This window comes from Aspergillus pseudotamarii (genome assembly GCF_009193445.1).
Source record: "Aspergillus pseudotamarii strain CBS 117625 unplaced genomic scaffold BDV38scaffold_21, whole genome shotgun sequence".
In the NCBI taxonomy this organism is placed as follows: domain Eukaryota; kingdom Fungi; phylum Ascomycota; class Eurotiomycetes; order Eurotiales; family Aspergillaceae; genus Aspergillus; species Aspergillus pseudotamarii.
Genome location: NW_022475035.1, coordinates 312,608 through 337,706, shown reverse-complemented (window position 1 = coordinate 337,706; position 25,099 = coordinate 312,608). Strand labels below are relative to the sequence as shown.

The 25,099-nt window shown below is 47.0% G+C and overlaps 9 protein-coding genes across 9 annotated transcripts; 2 read left to right on the top strand and 7 right to left on the bottom strand.

Annotated features, from left to right (window-relative positions):
* Positions 1-1,133: 1,133 nt before the first annotated feature.
* On the bottom strand, positions 1,134-3,641 carry BDV38DRAFT_72316 (uncharacterized protein). Its single transcript, XM_032063828.1, has 2 exons — positions 2,545-3,641; positions 1,134-2,491 (listed from the first exon to the last, which is right to left on the bottom strand). The coding sequence occupies exons 1-2, from the start codon at positions 3,515-3,517 to the stop codon at positions 1,515-1,517; spliced, it is 1,950 nt and encodes a 649-aa protein (XP_031914510.1). The 5' UTR covers positions 3,518-3,641; the 3' UTR covers positions 1,134-1,514.
* A 3,747-nt stretch (positions 3,642-7,388) lies between these two features.
* On the bottom strand, positions 7,389-8,906 carry BDV38DRAFT_270617 (uncharacterized protein; the record flags this gene model as incomplete). The annotated part of the gene is made up of 3 exons (XM_032057180.1): positions 7,389-7,765; positions 7,843-8,419; positions 8,517-8,906. The coding sequence occupies 3 exons, from the start codon at positions 8,904-8,906 to the stop codon at positions 7,389-7,391; spliced, it is 1,344 nt and encodes a 447-aa protein (XP_031914509.1).
* A 1,856-nt stretch (positions 8,907-10,762) lies between these two features.
* BDV38DRAFT_282117 (uncharacterized protein) lies at positions 10,763-11,530 on the bottom strand (the record flags this gene model as incomplete). Its single annotated transcript, XM_032059725.1, has 1 exon — positions 10,763-11,530. One exon carries the CDS (start codon positions 11,528-11,530, stop codon positions 10,763-10,765), a length of 768 nt encoding a protein of 255 aa, XP_031914508.1.
* Positions 11,531-12,570: 1,040 nt separating this feature from the next.
* BDV38DRAFT_244669 (uncharacterized protein) lies at positions 12,571-13,210 on the bottom strand. The gene is made up of 2 exons (XM_032054342.1): positions 12,984-13,210; positions 12,571-12,865 (listed from the first exon to the last, which is right to left on the bottom strand). Exon 2 carries the CDS (start codon positions 12,851-12,853, stop codon positions 12,578-12,580), a length of 276 nt encoding a protein of 91 aa, XP_031914507.1. The 5' UTR covers positions 12,854-12,865; positions 12,984-13,210; the 3' UTR covers positions 12,571-12,577.
* Positions 13,211-13,899: 689 nt separating this feature from the next.
* BDV38DRAFT_72060 (uncharacterized protein) lies at positions 13,900-15,473 on the top strand. The gene is made up of 5 exons (XM_032063824.1): positions 13,900-14,173; positions 14,283-14,441; positions 14,506-15,003; positions 15,067-15,193; positions 15,337-15,473. The coding sequence occupies exons 1-4, from the start codon at positions 13,992-13,994 to the stop codon at positions 15,095-15,097; spliced, it is 870 nt and encodes a 289-aa protein (XP_031914506.1). The 5' UTR covers positions 13,900-13,991; the 3' UTR covers positions 15,098-15,193; positions 15,337-15,473.
* Positions 15,474-16,190: 717 nt separating this feature from the next.
* On the bottom strand, positions 16,191-17,316 carry BDV38DRAFT_72069 (uncharacterized protein). Its single transcript, XM_032063825.1, has 3 exons — positions 17,201-17,316; positions 16,700-16,835; positions 16,191-16,640 (listed from the first exon to the last, which is right to left on the bottom strand). The coding sequence occupies exons 1-3, from the start codon at positions 17,217-17,219 to the stop codon at positions 16,370-16,372; spliced, it is 426 nt and encodes a 141-aa protein (XP_031914505.1). The 5' UTR covers positions 17,220-17,316; the 3' UTR covers positions 16,191-16,369.
* Positions 17,317-17,759: 443 nt separating this feature from the next.
* Positions 17,760-21,623, bottom strand: BDV38DRAFT_72242 (ubiquitin-conjugating enzyme E2). The gene is made up of 6 exons (XM_032063827.1): positions 21,454-21,623; positions 21,326-21,385; positions 21,255-21,269; positions 21,082-21,180; positions 18,393-21,024; positions 17,760-18,341 (listed from the first exon to the last, which is right to left on the bottom strand). Exons 1-6 carry the CDS (start codon positions 21,505-21,507, stop codon positions 17,938-17,940), a joined length of 3,264 nt encoding a protein of 1,087 aa, XP_031914504.1. The 5' UTR covers positions 21,508-21,623; the 3' UTR covers positions 17,760-17,937.
* A 521-nt stretch (positions 21,624-22,144) lies between these two features.
* BDV38DRAFT_72014 (PRKRIP1 family protein) lies at positions 22,145-22,909 on the top strand. Its single transcript, XM_032063823.1, has one exon. It carries the CDS (start codon positions 22,237-22,239, stop codon positions 22,825-22,827), a length of 591 nt encoding a protein of 196 aa, XP_031914503.1. The 5' UTR covers positions 22,145-22,236; the 3' UTR covers positions 22,828-22,909.
* Positions 22,910-25,083, bottom strand: BDV38DRAFT_72013 (chaperonin-containing T-complex subunit CCT3). Its single transcript, XM_032063822.1, has 6 exons — positions 24,864-25,083; positions 24,741-24,807; positions 24,477-24,685; positions 23,829-24,419; positions 23,136-23,773; positions 22,910-23,082 (listed from the first exon to the last, which is right to left on the bottom strand). The coding sequence occupies exons 1-6, from the start codon at positions 24,886-24,888 to the stop codon at positions 22,993-22,995; spliced, it is 1,620 nt and encodes a 539-aa protein (XP_031914502.1). The 5' UTR covers positions 24,889-25,083; the 3' UTR covers positions 22,910-22,992.
* Between the last annotated feature and the right edge of the window lie 16 nt (positions 25,084-25,099).

The following is a 25,099-nucleotide window of genomic DNA, read 5'->3' as shown; positions in this document are numbered from 1 at the left end:
CAGCCAGTGTGAGAGGATCCCCGAAGCCTCTAATTTTACGGGAACTAATTATAGGGTTCTCGATTCTTTGGCAAATATTTCCTGACATGGATCTCTCACCACGCTCCCCCCCCCCCCAGCGTCGATTAACCGCCGGACCGGATCACGAACCGCCCGAACCCTTTAACCCCCGATTAACTCTTTCACACTCTGCGATTAAACTTCAATAGGGTGGATGTAGCGAGGCGAAGATAATGAGAAGCTCGTCGCAAAGACAACAAGCAAATCCCGATCTCTCATCCCACGCCAGGGAACTCTTTACCTTCTAGGTACTACTGAGCACCTCCCCCATTGAGGATAGGGTGCGAACGAATCAGATGATCACGGCATCCGCCACAAGTTGTTTGCGACCTATCATTTCTTCTCTCTCGGAATGGGGAAGCATGGTGAAACCAGCTGGGAACCTTTTTCCCTCTACATCAAGGCAAAAATGTTCTCGACCGAGGAATTACCGTCTCCCCAGGGCCCATGCCCTGCGATGAGGTAAGGCGCTCCATCAGTTATGCTCCGATAGCATTGCACGCCATCACAAAAAACTCGGTGCACCCTCGGCTTTGGGGAGTCGAGGGCGTTTTGCTTGGCATGTCGCACGATGCTCAACAGGTCCATGGGTTGCATCCTCAAGCGAGACCAAGTGCGGTGGCTTGCATCAAGTGGTATCTTCTTCGCCTCTCTCTCCCCATGAGAAGTCCAGGTCACGACCCAATGGCATGAGCTACTAACGAGACGTAGTACCAAAGTTGTCTTAGCTCTCTTGTTTTGACGTAGCAAAGGTTTCTTCCGCGGACCTCCGTTGTTTGAAGACCGTGGACAATGCTACCCTACAACTCTCCAGGCTCAAGCCATCATTTCCTTGCTGCCTACAACGCAGAACGATCTGTTACGTTTCTCCTTGGTTTTTCTGTTTAAACTTTTTTTTGCATTGATAAAAAATATTATCTACGCGAGGTTTGTAACGTGACAGACCTAGAACAAAGAAAATAAAGGGGGGACACATCAACAAATCCGAGTAAACAAGAGCCATATATCCCCTTCGCCAAATATAGGATCACCATCGACTCCAGGAAGAAAATCACGTAAACTTTTGGCCATCGGGTTTTTCAGACTCCATCACCAGCTTCTCCTCGACCGAAATGAATTTCCTCGCAGAAAGCCTCCCATACACACAGACCGGTCCTAATCAATCAATCCTTGGTCTAGACGCCCGCTCCATCCAAAGAAAAAAAAAAAAAAAAAACCAAACAACCAGCCGTCGAACCTTTTATCAGCTGAAACCGAGCTGAAGTCATGGCCCCTGACGGGGAGGTCTATGCCGCTAACACATACTCAGTAAGGTTTGGGAATAAAAGAAGAAAATGAGAGCTCTGCCGTGGCAACGTGCCAGTAAATCCGAGACATAAGTGGTCATAACAGGGATGGGTATCGCAAGAGTAAGAGAGACACGTCTTTACATTAAGATGTCTGCTGTTAAATTCCTAAAAAGGAAGTTGACTACGACGGTGGGCATCCATCAGCTTCCGTCGGACTGCCTCGCCGCCATTGTAACCGCTCGCTTTGCGTTTCCGCGTAGGCGTGCGTTGATCCGTATGTTTTGCGTGTCTAAAGACACTGGCTGGTCGAGATGGTGAGTTTGCCGGCATAAACTCCCGGTGTTGTGGGAGGCGTAGCAGTGCCTGGTACCGATTGTGATTACGACGGAAAGCCGTCACAATACCACGATCCAGGTGGTTCAAGAAGCGCTCCGCACTGTTTGTTTGTGAATCCCCACTGCGATTAGGGGTTGGTGTGCCGGCAGCAGCAGGGATGATGGGTGCAGCCATCGGCGAGGCAAGTGCATCATCGTCGAATTCCTTGTCCATCTCATCATCAGAGGAGCCGTTACCAAAGTCAATAAAATCATCGACGTTCAAAGCAGCCTCTGGATCATCCTCTTCATCATCCTCAAATGAACTATCAATGGCAAAGTCACGAGACGGATAGAAGGCCTCAGGAGGACCCATGACTTGACCACCGGTGGTAACCTCATTCCCAAGGGCCGTCATCATGAGGTTGGCGCTAGAGGCCAACATTGGACTGAGGTCAACGTGATTCGGTGATGCGAGTGCATCTGTGTCACTCTCATCAACGAGGTGCATTGTAGTTGCCCGCGGACTATTATTAGCCGTGCCACAGATGCTATTTGTGGCAGACTCAAGCCAATCATGACGGGAGGAGGCATATGCAGGAATGATCACCAGATGCTTGCCCGTGCAGTCCACGAGTGCAACAGGCTTGTGAGGATCCGCAACGAAGGTTCCCATTATGGGCCCTCGCCGGCGGGAAGTGGGATCATTCGTCTCTTCAGCAGTGGTAGCTTGGAGAGAAGCCGAGGAATCGCGGCGCAGGATAGAGCGAGGATGGGTAATTGTTGCTGGTGGGGGAAGGTCTTCATCTGTAGTCTCGCCATCATCGGCTTCAAATCGGTTAGTAAAAGGTTAAGTTCAATGTCCATAGGTGTCTGCATACTCTCGTATCCGCTCGACTCCGATTCCTCGGAGACAGCATCCGACTCAACGTGATAAATGTTCGAATGACCATAGTCGGACTCCGCAAACAGTTCGTCGGACTGCCGACGGCGGTTGCTGTAGGTCTCGTTGTCATTCTCAATCATGCGACGCAGCTGGGGATCAAGACTGTCCTGCTGGAGGAAGTCACTCGGAATTTCATCCTCTGTATGGGAATCGCTATCGGAAGATGAATCTGAGTCTTCCTCAAAATGCACCCGACGAGGAACCGGCGTCTCTACGGCTGTTTCACTTGCCAAGTCGGTTTCCCCAAAGGCTTCCATGGCGCTGTAGAGCTGCTCTTCGTCGAAAAACGAGGCAGCTGAAAGCAGCATGTGGTCATCAAACACATTGGGGCCCGCCCAATCATGGGAATTGGCGACGCTGACGGTAGAGGCTGTCAATATGCCATTGAAATCGTTCTCATCCTCTGACTCCACGATCAACAGTTCTTCCAACTTCTCTACATCTTGATCTTCATCATCGTCCCCATCGCTAATGTAGTCGACTGCAGCGTAAACATCATCGGAGCTATCTTCTGAGTCGTTATCACCACTGCTCTTTTGGCCATCGTAGCCGTCATCATCCGATAGCCTCATCTTCTTTGTTCTTTTAGTAGATTTCATTCCCGCCTTATGAGTCTTGTCACGACGGCCATAAGACGGGCCACGTAGAGCAGGTGGGTCCTCTTCGTCATCAGCATCTGACTCGTTTACATCATCGCTGAGATCTACAGAAGAGACCGATGACACACTGGAGACGGACGAGGAAGCCCTCCGTTTCCTGTTAGCCGCCAGTGACCCAAGGGAGATTGCCTTGTTTGATATTCTTGGAGAGTGTTGCCCGATGCGGGACATGGGACTCGAGTTGCGATGGCGGTTCTCCCTGCCGGCGTCCTTCGAAGACCGCTTGGGGGAGTGAGCGGTTGGTGGCATTGTGTCGACAATGGTATTGTTTAGATGTGATAATTGAAAAAAGTACGGTTCGATATGGATCCAAATCGGTTTTGGTTACCCCGAGTTGACAAAGTTTTGTTACCCGTTTGCAAGACTTAGTGTATTGCGTCAGAGATTCCGCAGAGGGTATAAGTAGATGATCAAGGCAAGTTTGTTGCTTTTCTTGGCCGTCAATTCGTTAATAGCGTCGGGAGAATCAGGGGAGCATTCGTTATCGTTTGATAAAGATGAAGGATAGGTGGTCAGAGGCCAGGGGTCGGAAGAGAAGAGGGGGGGAGGTTTGTATCAGAACAATAGAGAAGAACTTTTCGAGAGTGAAAGCACCTCACCGTCCACCGCGGACGTTAATGTGCCTCTTCTGTAACTGTACTTTGGGGCAATTTCGACGCTGCAAGACTTTGCGTCGAAAGAGAGAACAAATATCGTCAAGTCGATTGAGGAAACTCGGAGCTGCTGGACTGGGGAGCAGGAAAAGACTGCCATGCCCCCCAGCGAGAAATTTACAGCTCAACGAAGGCCATTTTGGCAACGAACTTATGACGATGTTTGTTGGTAAGGACAGTGAAAAGAATTTCTATAGCGTGTAAAAAGGAGGGGAATCTGCGACGTTGGATGGCAGATCGAATGAGGGGTGGATTGGGATGTTTGGAAGAAGAAAAGGCCGGGAGAAAGAGAAGGGAGACAGAAGATCAGCTAGCGTACTGTACCACCACCGTCACTGGCCCGTTACAAGACGGAACGGACTTGGGGATGGGGCGGGCCAATTTTTCCAATCATGGTGGGGCTTGCATCACCCGGTCGCAGTATTGTCATCTTTGATTGGTCAGGAACCACTAAAGCATGTAGCATCATTGGTCGGCAGGTGCTCACCGCATCTTTTTTTTTCTTCCCTTTTCATTTCTGTTTTTTTCATTTTTTTTTTTTTTTGCCTACGGTTTCTCTTAGCGGCCGGAGCCAATGAATGAATGGATCTGTAAAGGATTTGATTTGAGGCGATATTCATCAGTCATCGAGACTTGAACAGCCAGTCATGGAATATGGATTTGACCAGCTCGATAAGGATTCACTGCTGAAGTTGAGTCACGACACTCGGATAATCCAGGACTCGACCAAAGGTACCTAGTTACGAAAAGAGCTCTGAAAGTCGAGCTGATATGGATGTACAGTATGTATGTACGGCACTCTGTACAGGAGGATTTTCCGTTGGGTACCTTATTCTGCAGCTTGCGTCGATGATCCATCAATAACGACACTCACCCCGTACCCAGTTTTGCGTTTGCCATGTCAGAGATACAGGGCGCTTGGCCCGCTCTACAAATGAAAAGTTTCAATACGACGAAAATAGTCGGATACTCAGACAAGCGAAGAAGGGCACAGCAATATGCCTCATTTACGAGGCATATTTCTTCTTCCGACAAGCGTGACAGCGATTTAAAAATCTCCTACATTTCCGATATACGTACGTCTATCTACCTTCGAAACCATTCCACAACCAAATACGGGAATAACGTACGAACTACCAATAGCCCTGTAGGTGAGAAGAATGTAGATCTCTTCTGAGCCTCCCATCCCCAATGAGGGGTCATGTGGAATGCGATATCAAGTATGTAAGAGAGCGATCTTCCAACGGATGCGCCAAAATCTCCGTAAAATTACCAACGTTCGACGGAAAAAGCATTGCCTAAAGGATGGGACAGGAATATGTAGTAGTATGTACTCTGTACAGGCTAGATACATACATGCCCCATCAAGTCAGGGGGCTTTCTTTGAACCGTGCTTCCTGCACGAGCCTGCAGACAACTACATCATCAATCTCGAGATCACAACTGTATTTACCCGAGAAATATGATTCATCATATGAGTCAGGAAGAATAACAAAACCATGTATCTGCGAGTGGCAGGATGGAATTCTGTCGGCGATTCGTTGGATTGCTGCCGAGTACAACAGAATTACAATGGTCCCTCCATATGGAAATGTCCGTAATCATTCTCTTACCTCCAATCCTGGTTCGGATTGGCCGAGGTCCGCCACTAGCGGCGGCCATCTACCGCGCCAACGACTGAAGTAATGATTCATTTGCAAATTCTATTTTATTGATTTTTCCTGGTCTAGTCCGGACGACTGTCATCCCTCTTGCTTCATATTTTCACAATCCCTCTCCACAGTGGCAAGCATAGGACAATAACACAAGGAAAGTAGAAGGAAGAGGAAAGCTATATCGAGGTTCATTACAGGCGAATTCCCGCCGTTGCCGCTGTCAGGATATGACACGACACACTTGTCCATTACCTGGCACCAGGAAGGATTAGGAGTTAGGTAGCTACTTGATGGAGTATGAGCACCTACTATTGCCTAGATCGTACTTGTACATACTTACTTACTCACCTAAAATACTTAGCCTTTGTAGTCGACATTGGTACGTATGATGCAAGGCCTGATTGGATCAAAGGGGCGGTAAGGGGACAGCTGGCTGCATTGGAATGGTTGCCGAATCGTGGAACTGATTATCTATATGCAGGATGAATGGGCCATGCAGGCGCGCTATCCGGTATGGCTCAAATCCTGGACAGTGGGCTATACAATGCGTACACTAATTAATACACGCATGGGCATAAACTGGTGAGCCCGGCTGCAACATCAGTTCGTGAACACTGCATCTATTGGGTAAAACCAAACTACTATACTATATACAGATGCCAGGAATCACCTGCATTTCTAGTCCAGAATATTCCGTATGTATGTACAGTTGTCCGTCTCCACTGTGGTGGTTCGATACTGTTACAGACAACAATGCTTCAAACAGCCAGCTTTTCATGGGCGGTACACAAGGGCTAGAAGACATCATCCAACGTACTAACTACCAGGAGGTAGTCAGGGATCATATGGCATGTAAAATACTTTTTACACTATAATATCTCCATATATTGAACTTCCAGTAAGCAAGCCCTTCTCACCTAGTAGTACCTAAGTAGGTACTAGTAGTAGCAGCCCTTTATCAAGACGGTAATTTTCGTTATGGTACCAAGCTCCACTAACCATTTATGTCCATTAGGCCCATCACTTACTCATGATCGGCAGTCCCCGAAGATCCCATTGGCCAATGCATACTAATTCTCTGCACCCCGCACCCGTCGATTTATTTTCCAGCGTACTATGGAAGCATCAATGCCTTAAATACCAGACAGTTCCACGACTTTAGTACGAAGCACTAGAGTAATAATTAGCAGTAGCTCCAAGGCATCTCGCCTCATGTGCTTCACATGTGCAGGCTGTCTCGGGTGTCTGTAAAATGAGTCTAGCTAGCGCAGAGCCGATCTTCCAGAAAATTCCGGCACGCGAGGATGGGCCGCATTGATGCCGACCTTCCCAGGAAGCCTCATGGAACCCGTTGAATTGCCACTCGGGACCGCATATCCGCAATTTCTGGCCGGACCGATCCCTTTCCATGGCTCACGGGAGATTAGGTGCTATCTTTGAATAGAACAGGTGGCCAATTTTGACGTCCTCTCTTACCCCCAGTAGGCTTTTTATTTTGGTTTTTTCTTTTGCTCCGAGACCCATTACTCATCTTCCTCCGGTGCTATTTGACTGGCTGAAGAAGATCACAATGTCATATTGCTCGTATTGTTAAGATGGAATCGTCATAGTCATCTGCATAAATTAAAATCCTTAGAAGTGCCAAGAAACCAAAGGCCCGGTTCTGTGTCGTTATCCTGTAATCATGACCATACAAGCTTCGTGAAGTAAACAAAGGTGGTATCGAACAATAACCCCAAGTAGCCAGCCCAAACACGAAACGAGCGAATAGAAAAGTCAAAATCGAAACAAAGGTGGAACAAGAAGGCATAATCAGGTTCCCGGGTAAGGCTGAATTTTTGTAGCTGGTTCTGGCCTCTGGCTCGATCTGCCCCAAATAGATAAAATTGATTTTGACCTCGTCGGCTTGGGGTTATTATCCTTCATATCGTTCTTCTCCGATTGTGTACTCTCAGCCGCAGCCATAGCTCTCTCACGGGACTGTTGGGCATCTTTCACGCCCTCCCGGATTTCAGCTGCCGAAGCACCTTGCGGGGCAGTTGTAGTGAGAGTCTCGGTTGTTCGAATTCTTTCGTCAGATGAAGACTGCTCGTTCAGCTTTTCTATCTCCTCCTCGGTGACGAGACGTTCGTTCTCGAGTCGGACTTCGCGACCACGTTTATGGCAGTACCAAAGAACGAATAAAAGGACTGTATGACGCAATTGTCAGCATGTTTCGCCAACAATAGCACGTCGAGCATAGAAATCTACGGTCAGTCACACTTACTAGATAGAGCCAATGACCAAAGCACATTCATGCCCAGCACGGCAGGGAATCGAGCTCGCAAGAACGCCATGATCGATCGTAGCATGCCGACAATGGCCGCCGGTTTCCCAACCAGTTCTTTCAGGCTGGGAACCTTAATACCCATCTTATTGGCAGCGGCGGCTGCCTTGCCAATGTTATCTATATTAACGCCGCTCTTTGCAGCCCTTTCACTTGCTACAGCAATCATCTCAGGGGCTAAAGTTTCCGTCCATCGCTCTGGAAGCTTTTCGATGAGCTTCTGTATAGGCCCTGGGAGCTTAGAATATGCGCCTTGCAACTGCGTGTTACCGTTAGTAAGGAGCATCTCAAGGTCATGATAAGCAGTCGGGACCCCGTTTATCAAGTCCTTGAAGATCAACTTGAACTTGCGCAGAAGCTCCTGCATCTCTTCGCTGACCGAGAAAACACGGTTATTGTCCGCTGCGAGGTTCAGCCTTTCTAGTATCTCCGTCATATCCTCTGTCTCCTGCCTTGCGTCATTTTCGTCCTTGGAATCGGTGGGTGGATTAGTCTGCTCGTCACCCGATACGTCGGTCTTTACAGGTTGTTTTTCCTATCACCATAAAATGTTAGAATGAATAACTGCATATAAGTGCGATGAATGAAAAAACAGGCGCCGAGAAAGAGCTCACTTTCTTCACAGTGGTCTTCCTCCGTAACCAACTGCTCCAGGTTTTCTTCTTCTTCTCCTCTGTCTGCGAAGAACTTCCATCCTTGGAGCTCTGTCTTTGGGGATCAGGGCCAGATCTTTGTTCCTCCTTCTCTCGAGCCTTCCTTGCTTCTTCACCTAGCTCTCTGAACTCTTCCAAGGGCGACACTGGTGATAGGAGGGTGTCAGGCGCATCTGTTGCAATGGGACTGACAGGCGACCGGCTATCATCAGCTGCACCAGCAGAGGGATGGGCTGCTTCGCTTGTGGGTTCGGACACGATATTTCGTAAGAAGGCTTCGTCCTCGGAGGTCAGCACTGGGTCGTGCGGCTTCGGCTGTGACGGACGTCGCCAGTGTTTGAATTGCTGCATGTTGGGTTACTTTATCTAAATAGGACGAATAAATATATAATCAGAGTATAAAAGACAGCAAGTGAAACAATTATATTCCTCTCAGATAGCTTAAAGGTAGTGGCGAAGTTAAAAGGCAGTCTTGGCCAGCAAGGGCTAAGATCGAGCAGATCGACAGAGGGGTATTAAAGTTCGTAGGTCGGTGAGCTGTATATTCTCAAAATAATTTTTTAGAGTATCCCTAGATGACAGTGATCTAGACCAGAAACGTCGCCTAAATATTTCAAAGATCAGCATTCAGTTTCCCCAGAATCTGGAGAAAGGGGTCTACAAATGCATTCAGGAATCCAGGAACAACGAAGCTTCCGGGACGATGATATCACTGCCTGACCTGTGCGACTGACTTCATGCGCCACAAATTGAGGCGCATAGCCACAGGTTCTCCTTCGGTCAAAGATCTACCCTGCTGAACTATGATTGGCGGGTTGCTAACTAGTAACTTAAGATGCATGTTACGCTTTTCACTAATGTATGAGCATTGATATGAGTTATGATCTATCATCTGCCTGTTCTCAGCATGTAAGCAGTACCTCTGCCCCTCGCTTCTGACGACGTTGAATCGTATTTCAGTAAAATACTTGTTTACCGTTGTCAATTACCTCTGAACCTGAATTGAACATTTTTTCTTGGCAACTCGATGTGTTTATGTTGCTGTTACTCTCTAAATATATTGTGTAGAAGCTAACCATCGCTGCATAAGTCCGAAAGAAATATTATATTCCAGTATGCCTCATGAAATCCTCACGTGGACATGTCGCGTGTTCGGGAAACATTAGTATCACCTTAGTACAAAGGGCTACATCATGATATAAAAATGAAAGTCAAATATATCTACAGCCCAACCACTCCTCTTCCCCTACCCTAATTACACAGTTGATGATAATACTAGTAGTAGCTTTACACATCCATAAGTCTCGCTCTCCGGCATTAAAAGTAAAGGTCATCTACTTTCTCGAGGTGAACCATTTGATTCCTAAAACTCCCGCACAAACCTTACTGCGAAAACCGAAGATCGAATAGAAAGACTCGGCATTGCTGTTTCTACAGCGACTTAATTCATCTTGCGTTCATCCAATTCCCACTTCTTCCTCATCACATCAGCTGGTACATCTTTCGCTATGTCTTGAACAAGTTCCTCAAGAGATAACCCTTTGATATCGTAATCCATCTCATCAGGCGTCAAAGCATCAACCTGGTGAGATTTGCTAGCCTTCTGGGGAAAGGTGGGTTTAGCGTTGTTATTCTTGTCCATATTCCTGCGTGTCCTAACTCCGTTAGCTGGTTGCCCTATCTTATGGAGTGGGGGACAAGGTCGCCATTTTCTAGGTGGAGAAGTGTAGGGGATTCAATGCGGTTCAAACGAGGGACGGACTGAGGTAGACTCTTTATATGAGCCTCGACTCCCGTTACTACTAGTATGGTTAGATGAGTTGCTGCTTAATTGCCCTTGGGCGATATACTTCGCTTGATTTATTGTAAATTGTACTGAGAAGCATCCGGTAGAAAGAATATTTTAACAGAGGATACAGCCGCGGGTCAATCGATAAATAATACTAAGAGCCCAATAAAAAATCACCTCGGTATGGAATATATCACCATAAATTTGCTTCAATGCAGATACAGACCTACACAGATGGTCTCTGGAGTCTGGCTGCAATATAAATGATCACAACTATGGCTGTGATTCTAACTAACTGAGCGACTACCTTTGAGGGGCAATTGGGCAACATAGACTAGAACTATTTATTTCTATAGATCGTAGAACATGACAGGATGCTCGAGACATAGGATGCTATTATAAAATATACCTTGAATTATCATTCTCCCAAGGTGTCATCGGTATCTTGTATGATATCTATGAACTGCCTTCGACATTCTTCCCTTTCTTCTGCGCTACCCTCAAATACGTCAAAGACAAGAGACTTTTCAGCTCGAACTAAACCTAACCATTTTGCATATCGCCGTCGATGGAACTCTACAGTACCATCTTTTAGCATCTCCGCGTTGGGGTATGATATCCGAACCTGGCGGAGGCCAGGAAGATTAGCGACTTCAGCACAAACGACGGTCCACGATAGCAACTCTCGCTCCCGAATAAAAGACTGCGAGAGGAGAGAGGTAGGGCAAAGCTGAATTTGTCGAATATTGTTTCTTGCGAATTCCGACAGGCGATCTTTCAAGTACATTAACGAGGTGGGATTCGAGGAGGCTGAGAATATGGTGTTCGTGTATAGAACTGGAAGGGCTTCACAGTATATCTGTTGGTTTGTCCGAAGTAAGGCTACCGGCAGATGTATGGAAGGCTTGCGGGTATATCTAAGCTCTCGAGTAGGTCGTTCGTTTGGGTCATCTGTGTTTATTATCGGACGACTCGCACGCCTGTCACGATCGACAGTGACGAGGATATGGTCGTAGGTAGTAGCGAAGGCAAATCGGTAGATAAGCAGACGAATCTCGCTAGGAAGATCCAGGAAGCCCGGGAATACAGTCCGCTCAGGTTTGGGCGTCTGGCGAAATAGCTTGAGGATCTTTGGAAGTGCCTTCCTGCGGAATTTTATATCGTAAGTTGTCAGTTTATTTTTCATAATATGTAAAAGCGTACGCTGGAGCAGAAACAGAGTAGTATTGCTATCGGGTATGTTTACTTTTTGTGTCGGGAAGTTCTCTTGAATCATTAACTAGATTTCAGAGTGAAAGGTATTATAATATAATGCAGGGGGAGGGCGACACTAATTATGGTTGTAGTAGCTCCATCGACCGCAAGATGCGCACCTATGGAGCCTGTACGCTAACCCAATCGTGAAAATGGCTGCGAAGATCATCTGCAATTCGGGATGAAACTCATGGCTGATTGGGGCTGCAAGAAGTCAGCCTCGCAAAATAACCCTTGTTCGGTCATCTATTATGTTTCTTCTAGCCTCAACTGTAACTCATAGATTTGCTCCCATAATAAAAGAATGGGAAGAAATGGAGAGGCCATCAATAATGGCTTTAGCGATTATTAAAGCTGTACATTTATCCTGGCAACATTTGCAATATACATTCCACTGCTGAGAGAACTAAGTAGATAATCCTTGGCGCCTCTCACAAGGACTTCTAGTGGGATACCTTACCGATAGTCCGATTTTGCTCGTGTCCTTGCGCAAGGAGAGTGATGGCTTATCAGCCGATGCTCCTTACTTACTGTATACATATCTTGCTAGTAGAGACGGATAGGAGGTGGCTAGAAAGATGTTGAAATTGCTTTCGCAATATTGCGCGATAAGATGGTGACATTTTGTAGCGATATTAAAGATCATAGTCATTGTTGGAAGAGTATGAAACTAATGAAGGAAAGAGAAGAGTATTATGCAGAGAATGTCGGCATTTACCCCCTGAGCTTGGAAATGATACCACGATTGGGGATAGCGAGAGATTTCACTATGTGGCTTGCTTGATTCTGACCAGGGATGACACTGTTCGCAGATACTGAAAAGCAGAGATAAAGCAAGGTAGTCTGGCCATCAGGTACGTTGTATGAATCAATCCAACCTCTCAATCACGGTCCGTAAAACCACCTCTGAGAAACAATTACCCATGAATCAAACCAGACCACTACCCATAGTACCACTTCCATGGATCATGCCAACTTTTCAGTCACTGTCAGTGTAATCACTATCGGTGATATCAGTGTCTGCCAAATCACTGTCTGTAAGACTGCTGTATGCGTAGGCATTGTCCCTTCGAGCCCTAGCATTTTCCAACCACTCCTCCAGTTCATCTGCTTGGAAATTTGCAGCAAAATCGGCCAGCACACCCAGCACATATAATCCATACAGTTTAAGCAGCGTGAGAAGTGTATGTATTATCACGGATGTAATGAGTACATCTCCCTGGATAGTAATCCCTGCTAATGTCCAGTTTACCATAGTACCCTATGTCTGTTTTTACCTAAGATTAGCGGATGATATAAACATTGATACTTAGCAACGAAAGATATAGGGGTCCGAAAAAGAACAGACTCAATATGAATAATGAGAGCGTTTATTTCTTACTCACCTTGATTGTATGAAAGGGCAAGGCTTTGATAAGAAAGAGTAAGTGAACGCTTATGCGCTGGGGTCTCTGGGAGCGGCAAAACCCGTCGTCCTGTCTCTAATCTCGCTATTGTTAACGTTCTGATTATGATAATCAGTGCGTTGGTGAATGTTGTGTTTGTTGCTGTACTAAAAGTATTTTGCCTGTGAATATAGACATCTACCAGTACTGGTTGTCACCGCCGAAGAAGAACTTGGTATATGTCATTCTTTGGTGTTGTATGGACCTCAAAAATATCGATTGCTAGTACAATGAGTAGAGTTTTCCAGGTCGACACAAATCAAAATATAATTAACCCTGAAAATGGAGACCTATGCAGCTCTACTACATCCTAATAGTTTGGAAATAGATATTGATCACCTGTGGTGAAGATGACCCTTTTAATGATGCAGGGAATAGAGAGTGAATATTCATGGTGATTATGATCCATGAAGATAATTATGTTTGCACATAGAGAACTAATCTATGATTAGGGTATGCTGAAGTAAAACTTATCCATACATTATTTCGTACAATCTGGAATAAACTATATAGGAACTGAATCATCTACAAGAAACCATGATCTACGCCGTCATGTGGCTGATCATCGATCTCACCATCACATGATTCATTCCCCGCATCTATATAAGACACTCTCTGCCAGCTCCATCCCAGTTCTCTTCTTTCCTCTCTCGCGCTCCCCAGGGTCGACCAAGTCTCGCTACGTGAATCTACTCCGCCTAGGTGGATTTATGTAGGCGAAAGCCAGCTCCCAGGAATCCTGCAGCTTCTCAACGGTCTGTAAGCTTTCATTTTTATTAATGAAGGCTTGCGATTACGGGGTAGGGTCTTGTTTTGGGAAGGCTTCCAGGACTCTCTGTTTCATGCAATGTGCGTGAGTCGGTAGCGTCATTCGTTTATATCAACCAGCTCGTTTGATTCTTTCCTTTTATTTGGCTTCTTCTGTCAATCTTTTGTCTCTACGTCTGGATGTCTCTAGTGTCGTTCCTGGCCAAGTTCATGGGCATGGACGATAGGCTGAAAACCGCCAATCGCTCGTTCACTCGAAGCGATCGGATCGGGAAGTCTAGAAGGTCACCAAGGAAGACACACGGTAGGCATGTGAAGGCGAAGAAAATGCAAGAGAAGGTGGAAAGTCAGTCACCGGCTACGTGAGTAACTAATATAATTCCTTGTTTTCAAAATCCCTGTTCTCTGTTGTAGAATGCCTACTTGAGCTCTAGCACAAGACTTTAAGCTAATCTTGGATGGTTTCTATAGTCCCCTCACGAGCCCTATAGTCACCATGATCGTGAGTCACGAACAACGTGTCTTCGTAGCTCATGAGGAAATACTATGCCGCTCACCTTTATTCCGGTCTCTACTCCAAGACGGGTTCGTCGGGGACAGCACGAATAAGGCAGTGGCTCTGCCAGATGAGTATGTCCTCAAATCAAGAATAGCAACAATACCAATACAAGGACATGTCCCTAACATATCCCAGAGAGCCAGAAGTTTTATCCTGCGTTCTCGAATTCTTGTACAAGGGGGATTATTTCCCGCGCCTGCTCCGTAACAAGGACACCAATTCATGGGAACTCGAGAATAGCCAGAATGTCACCACCCACCCCGGTGGCCGCGGGTCGAGCGAAGCGACTATGTTTCACTCCGCTGTAGGCGACATCGTCCTCAGGGACACAGTTGTGTACTGCGCAGCCGAGAAGTATGGACTGGAGGGGCTCAAAAGCCTTGCTATACGCAAGCAGGGACTTCAGAGCGGAATCCCCATCGATGTGATTTTAAGATCCGCTCGGTATGCTTACGACAACACGCCAGACTCGGAGTATCGACTGCGCTCTCATTACTTGGCTATGATCATTCGGACCCGACAGATTTTCAAGACCAGTGGAACCATGCAGTATGAGATGGAGATGGGTCATAAGTTCTTTTTCGATCTGTTCGTTGCTATGTGTAATCACATGGATGATCTTGAGGAGATTGGGTTGGTCTTCTTCAATTTACTGCTTACTTTGAACATAAAGTATGTGCTTACACTATCTCACAGTAACGATGAATCACCTAAGATGACCCAATGATTGCACAGCAAGCACGACAATATGTACGGAAAATCATTTAAAAAAAGTCCGATCTTCTTGTTAAAGAGCCGAACGAGACTGCTTGAGCTCAGATCAATCGGTTTCATTCCTTGACTCATGCTGGTTTCTTCACTTCTCAGAGGTTGGCCTACCGTATCATTCGATATGGTTTTAGGGACCATATCAATATCTCGTTTTAATGAACTTTTTGAGGCATGACTTGTTCGTTTCGGCGCCACTCCTTGAGCTGAGTCTTTATAGTGCTTTTGCAAGCCTTTGATTTTAATCATGCCTCTCTTGAAATACGCGACTTTGTCTGTCCCAGTTTGTTTAGTATCTAGGATGCATGGTTGATGTCGGAAAGTAGAATGATCTACGTTAGGAATTGAGAGATTAGGCTGCCTCATCTTACAAGGTTCTGGACTTTGTTATACAGAATTAGGTGGCTGTATCATTAAAGCACCTATTAAGATTTCCTATTAATACACCATATAGTTATCGGCATAATTCTTTTGCCTCGGACAGGTAAAGTTGACATACAACGGAGACGCTTGCTCGCTTGCCCACACACAAAACTTCAACATACTCGCATAACAACACGGAGCGACACTAGAAACCAACAAACGAAACGGAACGAAAAGCCTCACAGACCATTAAGACACCATGCATATAATTAAGACTGAGAGCTTCCGTTTGCGATAGGGTGCTATTAAGCAGTCTTCTTCCTCCGGCCTCGCTTGGGCTTTTCTTCAGCAGGCTTTTCTTCAGCAGGCTTTTCCTCAGCAGGCTCTTCTTCAACAGTCTCCGCTTCATCGTCTTTCGCAGCAGACTTCCGCTGTCGCTTTGCAGCAGGCTTAACAGCGGGCTTAGCAGCTTTAGCAGGAGCTTCCGGGGACTCTTTGTCCTCGGTGTCATTCTTCGAGGCACGGCCCTTCCTAGTTGCCCTAGGTTTTACAGGAGTTGCCGCATTGTCGTCTGCTTCTTCCTTTGTCGCCTTGTCGGCTTCGGAGGCTCGCTTTCCACGTGCTCCTTTCTTGGGCTTCTTGGTTTCCGGTGCCTCTTCAGCCTGGTCTTCAGCCTCCTCTTTGATTGACTGACGACTACGCTTCTTGGTCTTTGGCTCAGGAGACTTTTCTTCAGCTTCGCTCTCCTGTATACTTGGTTTAGAAAGCTTGCATATGGGTTACATGGTAACGATGGTGAGACAAACCTCAGCGGCAGCCGCCTTCTTCTTTGATCCACGCTTGCGGAAGCCATTCTTACCGGGACGGTTCATTTCAACATCCTATATCTGTTAGCACTTGGAATTGAGAACGCAGCACCGAGTCTAGAAAATAACAATCGGAAGGGGACATAAGAAAAGGATTTGCATACCCCCTTCCATTCCTTGTCATCAACATGGCCCTGTTCCAGCGCCTTCTTGACCTTCTCCTGATTTTCGGGAGTAAGATCTTCGAAGCCATCTAGCTGTTCGTAATCCTTCTCGTCATCTTCCCCAAGAGTTTCATTGAGACTAGCAATGATTCTGGGCGTTACACAGCCCCTTTTACAGGCGTCAGTCTGGCAATTCTGATAGGTCCATTCAGCTAAGTGGGAGCTCACCAGTGTCTCCAGAGAAATGCCTGGATGCGCTCGGTGTCAACCCAGGTGCCGAGCCGGAGCTCGCCTTTGGCGATCTTGACCTTCTCGTCTTTGCATTCTTTGTTTTGACAGCCAGCTCTGCCGGTGGAGGCTTGCTCTGTTTCAAGGTTAGGATAACGCTCTATGTATGGAAATAAACAGAGCAAAGCAGCATCTATATGTAATGAATGTATAGATGTAGCAATAAAGGTCGAGGAACAAAGAACGAGAATGATAGAGAGGGATACGGATAGAAAAAAAGAAAAGATAAAAAAGAAGGAACTGTGCGACATCTGCCTTGTTGCAAGTAGGCACCCAGCGGCTGTTTGACATGGCTGGGAACACAACCGCGACCCAGGGACGACAGCAAACAGATCCAAGATCACACTGAATAGGCTCTATCGCATGCTCGCAGTAATGATAGTGATATACCAGCGAGCTCTTTGCCCGAATACAAGACAGACAATTTGAAAAGTCACTCACCCAAGCGATAAGATGGCATGTTAAAAACTAGCGACGCGGCTGTTTTTTTTTTTTGACCTGCAGTGCGAAAGAAGCGCTAAAAAGTCGCAATATTATTCAAGGATGCCAGATTTTAGATAGATAACTAATAGTGATATTGAGGCCAATTAGCTTATCGTAGAAACAGAAGAGAAGCAGGAGGAAGAAGATTCGCAAGAGGGAAAGAGATGGAGGATGAAGGGAGGAGAGAAGAAACCGACGAAAGAGAGAGCAACGGAACACGCCACCGACCAAACCCGCAGCTCTGTCTACATTTGTCTCAGGCCAAATTCTGTTTATTCTCCTGTTATTTATTATTTAATTCTCCTTAGTTTACCTTTGTCAGGCTTATCGTCTTTGTGATCAATTAATCACAGCGTGCTTACTTTTTATTTTCTGGTTTTGGGCCATTTCTGCCTGTTAATTCGATTTATGGCTGCTAGTAGTATACAGTAGGCTGCTCGTTCCTATGCTCTCGAGTAAAACATACATGCTTTGGAAATCATACGAATTGCCCTGTAATACCCATAAAATTTATTGTTAACGGCACATGGAATTAGAATACCAGTCATATCCCAGTAACGTTCATTTCGTTTCCTATCTCCTACCCAAAGTTCAAGCGACAGCTACGGTGTTGATAAGAATGCGAGAGACCAGCTAATACTGATACTTACGACCCTAAAACAGCACAGATCAGATAGACTGGGGATCAAAGAAGCTTAGACTCTCTCAAGAGAGTTCGCAGCTAATTCAATCTTCTCCAGTGTAGTGACATGCTTTCGTAACATTACAACTGCCCCCAGGCTGAGACGAGACACGAAGGCAGATGCCGCGTGCTCCTCACTCAACTTCACACCTGCCGGTGTGCGGTTGTGATGCTCAATCATGTTAAGAGCTTCGTCAATAGCCCGGCGCAGCAGTTGTGGGCGGATGCAAGTATCGTTGTGGGTCTGCTGGGGGTCTGTGAAATAATGCCAGGCTAGAACATCTTCTAAGCCAGCGATAGGGTTTGCAAGGGCATGTTTAATAAATGTTCGAGTTATCAGGAAGGCTTTCTCCGTGTATTGGGTCGACTCGACGCGCCGGTATTCTTCCGCAGCAAGTGTTTCGTAGCCAGCCTCATCTTGGTCAGGTTAGTACTCGTGCAAGCCCTCCGGCGAAGGGTGATACGTACTGTAGAATGGCATTTTTACCAACACGAGACCCATGATTGAAACCAATATCTGCAAGACCGTCGAGTTGGTGGGAGACCAACTCTCCGTGGGATTCTTCCCAGGCCAAGTTCCTAGGAGACTTAAGCAGATATTTCCATTTTCTCCCAGGTTCGGATTGATCATCCCATTTCTGTCAGTCCACGAGTGGAAATAGGCTGCTGGAGGACGAGTAGGAAACTCATCAGGGAAATAAAAGTCAATCACGAACGGCGCATGCTCATATGGTGTTCCTTGAGGCCCGATTATCAGAACCCGTAATAGGTCCATCCTAGACTCCCAAGTCCGCACGAAAATTCCAGTTGGTAAGGATGACTGAAGGATTTCAAATTCTTTTTGTATACGCTTGATACGCAATCCAGGAGCTTCACTTGGAACCGTAGAAAAGAAATGGTGGTCAGAAGGGGGCGAGCTTTCTAACATAGAGAAACCTGGAGGACATGACGATGGCAGGGCTAATGAGAGTATAGGTGATCTATTTTCAGCCCCTGTCTCATCAGTACCAGGCTGCTCCCGCTCATCATGGTCAAGCCTCTCAGGAGGATTGATAATTGACAAGGCGGGGGCCGTGAGCCCATCGCTATCATCGCTATCGTTTTCCACGTCCTCAAAGTCCTCATCGTCAAGCTCGGATTCGCCTTCAGTTGCCCAGTCATCATCCCCACTATCATTATCAAGACGCTCGCCGCCCTCATATTCAATTGTCTCAGTGAATGGGAGGTCGTCTGGTTGTACGAAACGATCGATATCCGCGAGGCTAAGCAGTTCGAATGGCGGGAGTGGCACAGGCGGAATTATGTTATCCTCATCAATTATCATCATGATTCTCTCCCATGGCACGCGAATATCACGAACATTGTCGGCGCCTACAGTACGAATGGTGATGGTGCCCTCAGTATCTATCGAAATGATTTTGCCAATGAAGTTCGTTGGTGATTTGATGTTGAATTCTTCGTGATGTACGCTGTATTTGGAAGGGACAGGTGACGTGTCGATCTCAGTAGTCCCTTTGAACCACTCAGAGTTCACCATGGATAACTTCATGGACTCAAGGTATGAAAGCGTCTGAGAGAAGGAGACAGGGGACAGCGAGCTCAGCCGACAAGGGCCAGCGGCTCTAGTCGGCTCATTGTCAATTGCCGGGATTGATGATCGGTGAATTATCCCGGGTGCCAGAAGTACTAGGTCATTTAGTGTCCTTTGTATGCTAGGATATGGGTAAAGCTCATAGATGGAGACTTCTGTAACGGCATCACTAAGTTCACCTAGGAAGGATCCAGGCACTAACATGTTTCCCCGATGTGTCATTTTGACATCTGGATCCTTATACCAGCGGACCGATGCTATCCTTTCCCGGCTGTCCACATTTTGAACAACCCCGACTCTCCTAACATGCAATGTTTCCCTCATATGGCGCCCGAGGGGCCCCGTATTGTTCTTGCAGGGTTCCCGGATAGTCTCAATACCATCTTTCAAGACAACTAAATTTCCAGGCCAGACTTCATCCTCAAAGCCAAGGAATTTGTGCAGAGAAGTGGCTGCTTCGGTGGTGATAGTCCCATCTTGCCACTGAATAGTGATCTCAGTTTTTATGGAAGTAACGCGGAGGATGTTTATATCTTGGCCAAAAGTTTGGTCAGCGGGCAGATGCTGATATGCTGGATATTTTGCAGCTGCAGATATTGAATCCCGGAAACGCACCCTGTCCCCGATATTAAGCCAGGAATCTGAATGAACAGGCTTTTTATCGGGGTTTCCCCGGGAAACTTGCCCGAAATCGCATACCATTGCGTTTCCGCGGAGAGTAGATGCTCTTAGTACCTCGATGTTTGCGCCACTATGGGATGTGCCTACGGCAAAAACATTTGGACAGAGCCAGTCGACTTGAATATCCATGGCTGGCGTGGCTAGGATATAGCCCTCTGGCTGTGATATTGAGGCTGCACTAGAAAACAAGTCGCCTCTGCTCAGATTGTTCCTGGACGTAAAGGAAAATTGACCAGGAAACAAGAAACTTGATTCCGTGGACCAAATCGTTCCACCATTGACCGAGGAGTAATGTCGCGTAGCACTCATGTTGCTGGGTAATGTGACGAGACTTTCGGCTCCGAATGAAAACGGAACCTCCAGGGCACTCGGATCGAGGGGAGATACCACACTTTGATTTGGGAGGAGTAGTATTGCATCACGATCAATAGCATGGATTATTCCGAGCTTCTGCCGGTAGACGATATAATCGCCTTCGGAAAATTCTTCGTATTTCTTTAGTTCTACTGCTGGGATGCCGTGCAGAAGCGGAGGTTCTGTGGCATCGTTCTCAGTTGCTAGGCTGCCTTCACGCTTGATGACCTTTTCGCTGAAGTTCAGAGAGCCATACTCTCCAGTCTCGGGGTCGAGTGCTCGATAAGCGATAGGCTCAAGGCTACATGTTGCAGAAGTACTGATAACCGTACCACTGATCGTATCATCTGGGTGCCGCTTGACAGTGTCGCCAAGATCGAAAGTGCGGTCGAGTAGTTCAAGGTCGTTCTCATGTATGAGCGAGTTTCCCTGTGAGGGCTCTGTGAAGCTAACAAAAGCATACCCCTTGGGAGGCTAACACGAGAATTAATTTTCAGTAAGAGAGTCGACTGTCGGGTTGTAGTTACATACTACTCCAGTTTCCAGGAATTGCTCCAAGTCCTTCTGTGGAACGGGGGTATAAGACAGAATTAAGCATTCATTCAGGCTCAGGGGTTCATCGTCATCAGCCTTGGACAGTCAATTCAGCAACTGCTCCAGTCGTCTCAGCCACCAGAGAAAGGCGAGAGAGAGGGAGAACATACATCATGGTCAATTCTCTGTGGATGAGCATTTAGCCAAAATAAACCGATATGTATTAAGCGGCGTTACTTACGCAGACATGTCCCACCAAAGCAGGATTGGACTTTAAACAGCATGCATCGTCGACGTCAAACTGTAGATAATATATCAGTTACTTGCCGAAGAATCGTGCAGTGTAATCATAATTCTGATGCTAACAACCTTCGTATCCTTCTTATCCCTTATCCTAGTTTGTTCGTTAGTAAGTCCGTCCATCGTGCGATAAGACGCGGGGTGGGTGTGTAGATGGTGACGCCGTTAGATGAGTATAGTCGTACTAATAGTACCCGAAAGAGGGTGAAGCATCCCTGATACTAGGGAGCAAGAGACGCTTGAGTATGAAATGAACTAGGAAAAGGAACGAATTGTAGAAGAAGAGTGATTAGTGTATGGATATAGAGTCTAGACAAGTCACCTAAGGCAGTGGGTCACATGCGATACTGAGGCTGTGACAGAACCGTCTTACTACCCCATTTCAATTCCTTCACTTATTTTGTCCTTTACTCTAAGGCTATAATCGGAGTGACAACAGTAAGCCAGGCTAACCCGAAAAGATCCCATTGTCATACATGGAACAACCAAGAAGCTAAATGATACAGTAAAAGATAAACACCCCACGCCTTCACCGCTCTAGATTGATTTAAATTTAACTCAGTAAGTTTATCCGAGGAGCTGAGCATCAACCTTTCTCCAGCCTGAGCTTCTAGACAACTCCGTCTGCTCGTGATTGGCCCGGGTGTTAAAACAAAAACAAACGTCATAAAATTTGCGCCGATTAAATCAAAAATTTCCCAACTTACTACCTCACTATTTCGAGTTGCGCAAACAAACAAAATCCAACGACTGAATCACGTCAGATCTTGTGCCTGCCAGTCCACACATTGCGTAGATCGTCGCAGGATTACTTCATAGTTACCCGCTTAAGGCAAACGCAAAGCCTCAAAAATGTCCGAACCAGGCCCGGAATCGATCCCTACGAGCGCAGATCCGCGTAGCAAGCGGCCAGTGAAACGTCGTGCTGTCACAGCGCAGTCGGAGCAAGCTTCCCAGATTCAGACTCTCTTTCGCGACCCCGCGAAGGAGATTAAGCTCCCCGATTCTTCCAAGCAACGATCATCAGGGACATTGCCTCCTCCGCCGGAAATCGTGGCGAATGTCCAAGGTTCTTCTGCCGGTGCCGGTTCCGGAGAATTCCACGTTTATAAGGCCAGCCGCAGGAGGGAATACGAACGCCTACGCATGATGGAAAGCGAGGTCAGTAAGGAGAAGGAAGATAAAGATTGGGAGAAACAACGAGAAGAGGCAAGGCGGAAGGACGAAGAAAAGACGGAAAAGAACCGGAAAAGAAGGGAAAAGAGGAACGCGGCAAAGAATAAAAAGAAAGGTACCGGTAGCAATGGTAAGGGGCCAGACAACATGGCGGTTGATGGGCCGACGAAAGGGACACTCGACGGGAATAAGGATGAAGGTCAAAATTGGCCAGCAGATGCCGTCGAACATGCGGAAACACCAGGCGTGATAATTCACGAAGATTGAGATTACGGTTGCAATTGAAACTGTAGTCAGGATATTACCAGGTCGCTGTCACTTTCAAGTGTACGATTTATAGATACCCGTGTAATTTTTAGTCTAGGATATTCGTACAATATCAAGAGGTAATCGTGCAGCATTATGTACGCATTTTTAAACCAGCTACTAGCCTTATTCATCGCCACCACCAAGGTTAGCACCCACCTGCTGTGCAGATTTGCCGCTGCAAATATCATCAACACGGAGAAGTAGGCATGCGGACTAACCAGGTTAGCAACTGTATCAGCAACACGACGAGAACTTATACTACTTACCTCGACAGCAGTCTTGATGCTCTGGAGTTTCACTGCTTCAGGTTCCCAAACGCCATATTCCTTCATATCAACCAGGGCACCCGAGTCACCATCGAGACCCCATGTGGTGTGGCCTTCGGCATGCTTGGCCCTCATGCGAGTCAAGACACGAATAGGGCTGGCTCCTGCATTTTGAGCCAACGTCCGGGGAATAACCTCCATAGCATCAGCGACAGCCTTGTAAGGCCATTGTTGAACGCCCTCAATAGACTTGGCCAATTGGCCCAGCTTGACAGAAACTGCCATCTCGATAGCACCACCGCCAGGGGACAGTCGTGGGTGGAAGATGACATTCCGAGCGACGGCCATAGCATCCTGAAGGTTGCGCTCAACCTCGTTGATAATGTCCTTGGACGGACCACGTAGAAGGATGGTGCAAGCCTTGGGGTTCTGGCATTTTCTGAGGAAAGTGAAATATTCATCGCCAATCTTCTCGATCTCGAACAATCCACAAGTCGTTCCTACGTCAGACTCCTGGAGGTCATCGACCCGGTTCACGATTGTCGCACCAGTGGCACGAGCAATACGGTTGTTATCGGTCTTCCTCACTCGGCGGAGAGCTGTGATGTTGGCCTTCATCAAGAAGTGCTGTGCGAGGTCTGGACGATTGGTCAGTAATGAATCATGCCGCAACCTGGAGCAGAGGTTTCTTACCCGAAACACCCTTCTCCGTGATGACAACGTCAGGCTTGACAGCCAAGATGGCATCGCACATGCGCTTAACCTGTTCCTCCTCAATTTCTAGGATCCTGTTCCAGTCATCTTCCTTCGTAATCTCGATGTTGGTCTGAGATTCACCCTTCTTGTATTCCAATGGGCAGTCAAGCAAGACGACTCGAGGGTTCTCAATTCTTCTCCGCATCTTAGGGTGGGTAATGTCCTTGTTCACCATCACACCGTCGATAACCTCACTGTCTTCGATCTGACCACCAGGAATCTTCTCAATACGAGCATATCGCTTAATGTCAACCTCCCGCTTTCCACCACCGGCATCGAAGGAAACGGTTCGCACAGCCTTCAGGGCCAGGCTGCACATCAGCTCGGACCATCTGGAAACAAACTTCGTCCCGATGGACGATTGGATGAGAGTGTACATCGCTTTATCATCGTCGATATCAACAGGGATTGAGACCTCTTCCACGATGGCAAGGGCGTCCGCTAAGGCACGCTTGAAGGCAGAGATAATGACGACGGGGTGAATGTTACGTTCGAGCTGAGGGAGGGCCTGAGCGAGCATCTCACCGGCTGCCATGTATTAGCATTTCCAACATAATAACAAATTGGGGGAGTGTGCGATGATACCTAGAATGATAACGGTCGTGGTTCCATCTCCGACCTCCTCATCCTGAGTACGACTGAGCTCAATCATGCTCTTTGCCGCCGGGTGCGACACTTCGATTTCCCTCAAAATAGCATGTCCATCGTTAGTCAAGACGATACCGCCCATAGGATCGAGCAGCATCTTCAGCATGGCCTTAGGTCCAAGACATGACCGAATGATGTCCGCAACACTGCGAGTAGTTTTATGTTAGAGCGGAAGTGGCCAGAAAGAGTATTGTCACGTACGTCTTTGCGGCAGTGATATTCGAAAGTTGGGCCTTGCGACCGACCTGTCGCTCACCAGAGTTGGTGTCTATGATTGTTAGCCATATGAAATCAAAGCCAACGTGAATTCCGTTGACAACATACTCATTACCACCACCGGTGCCTGCATTTTGGCGGTGGTCTTAACGTGCTGCGGGGAAGGAAAAAGTAGAGTGGGTATTCCTAAAAATTACTGGAAGAGTTCTTCAAAATTAACTGAAGAATAAGATAAATGAGGGGCGCGTTCGCTAGGGGGATCTGGAGTGCTGTGCCCGCCTTCACCATCAAATTTCCAGCGAACCTCGAAGTGGGATTGCGGATTGGAAGCTCACCCCCACTAA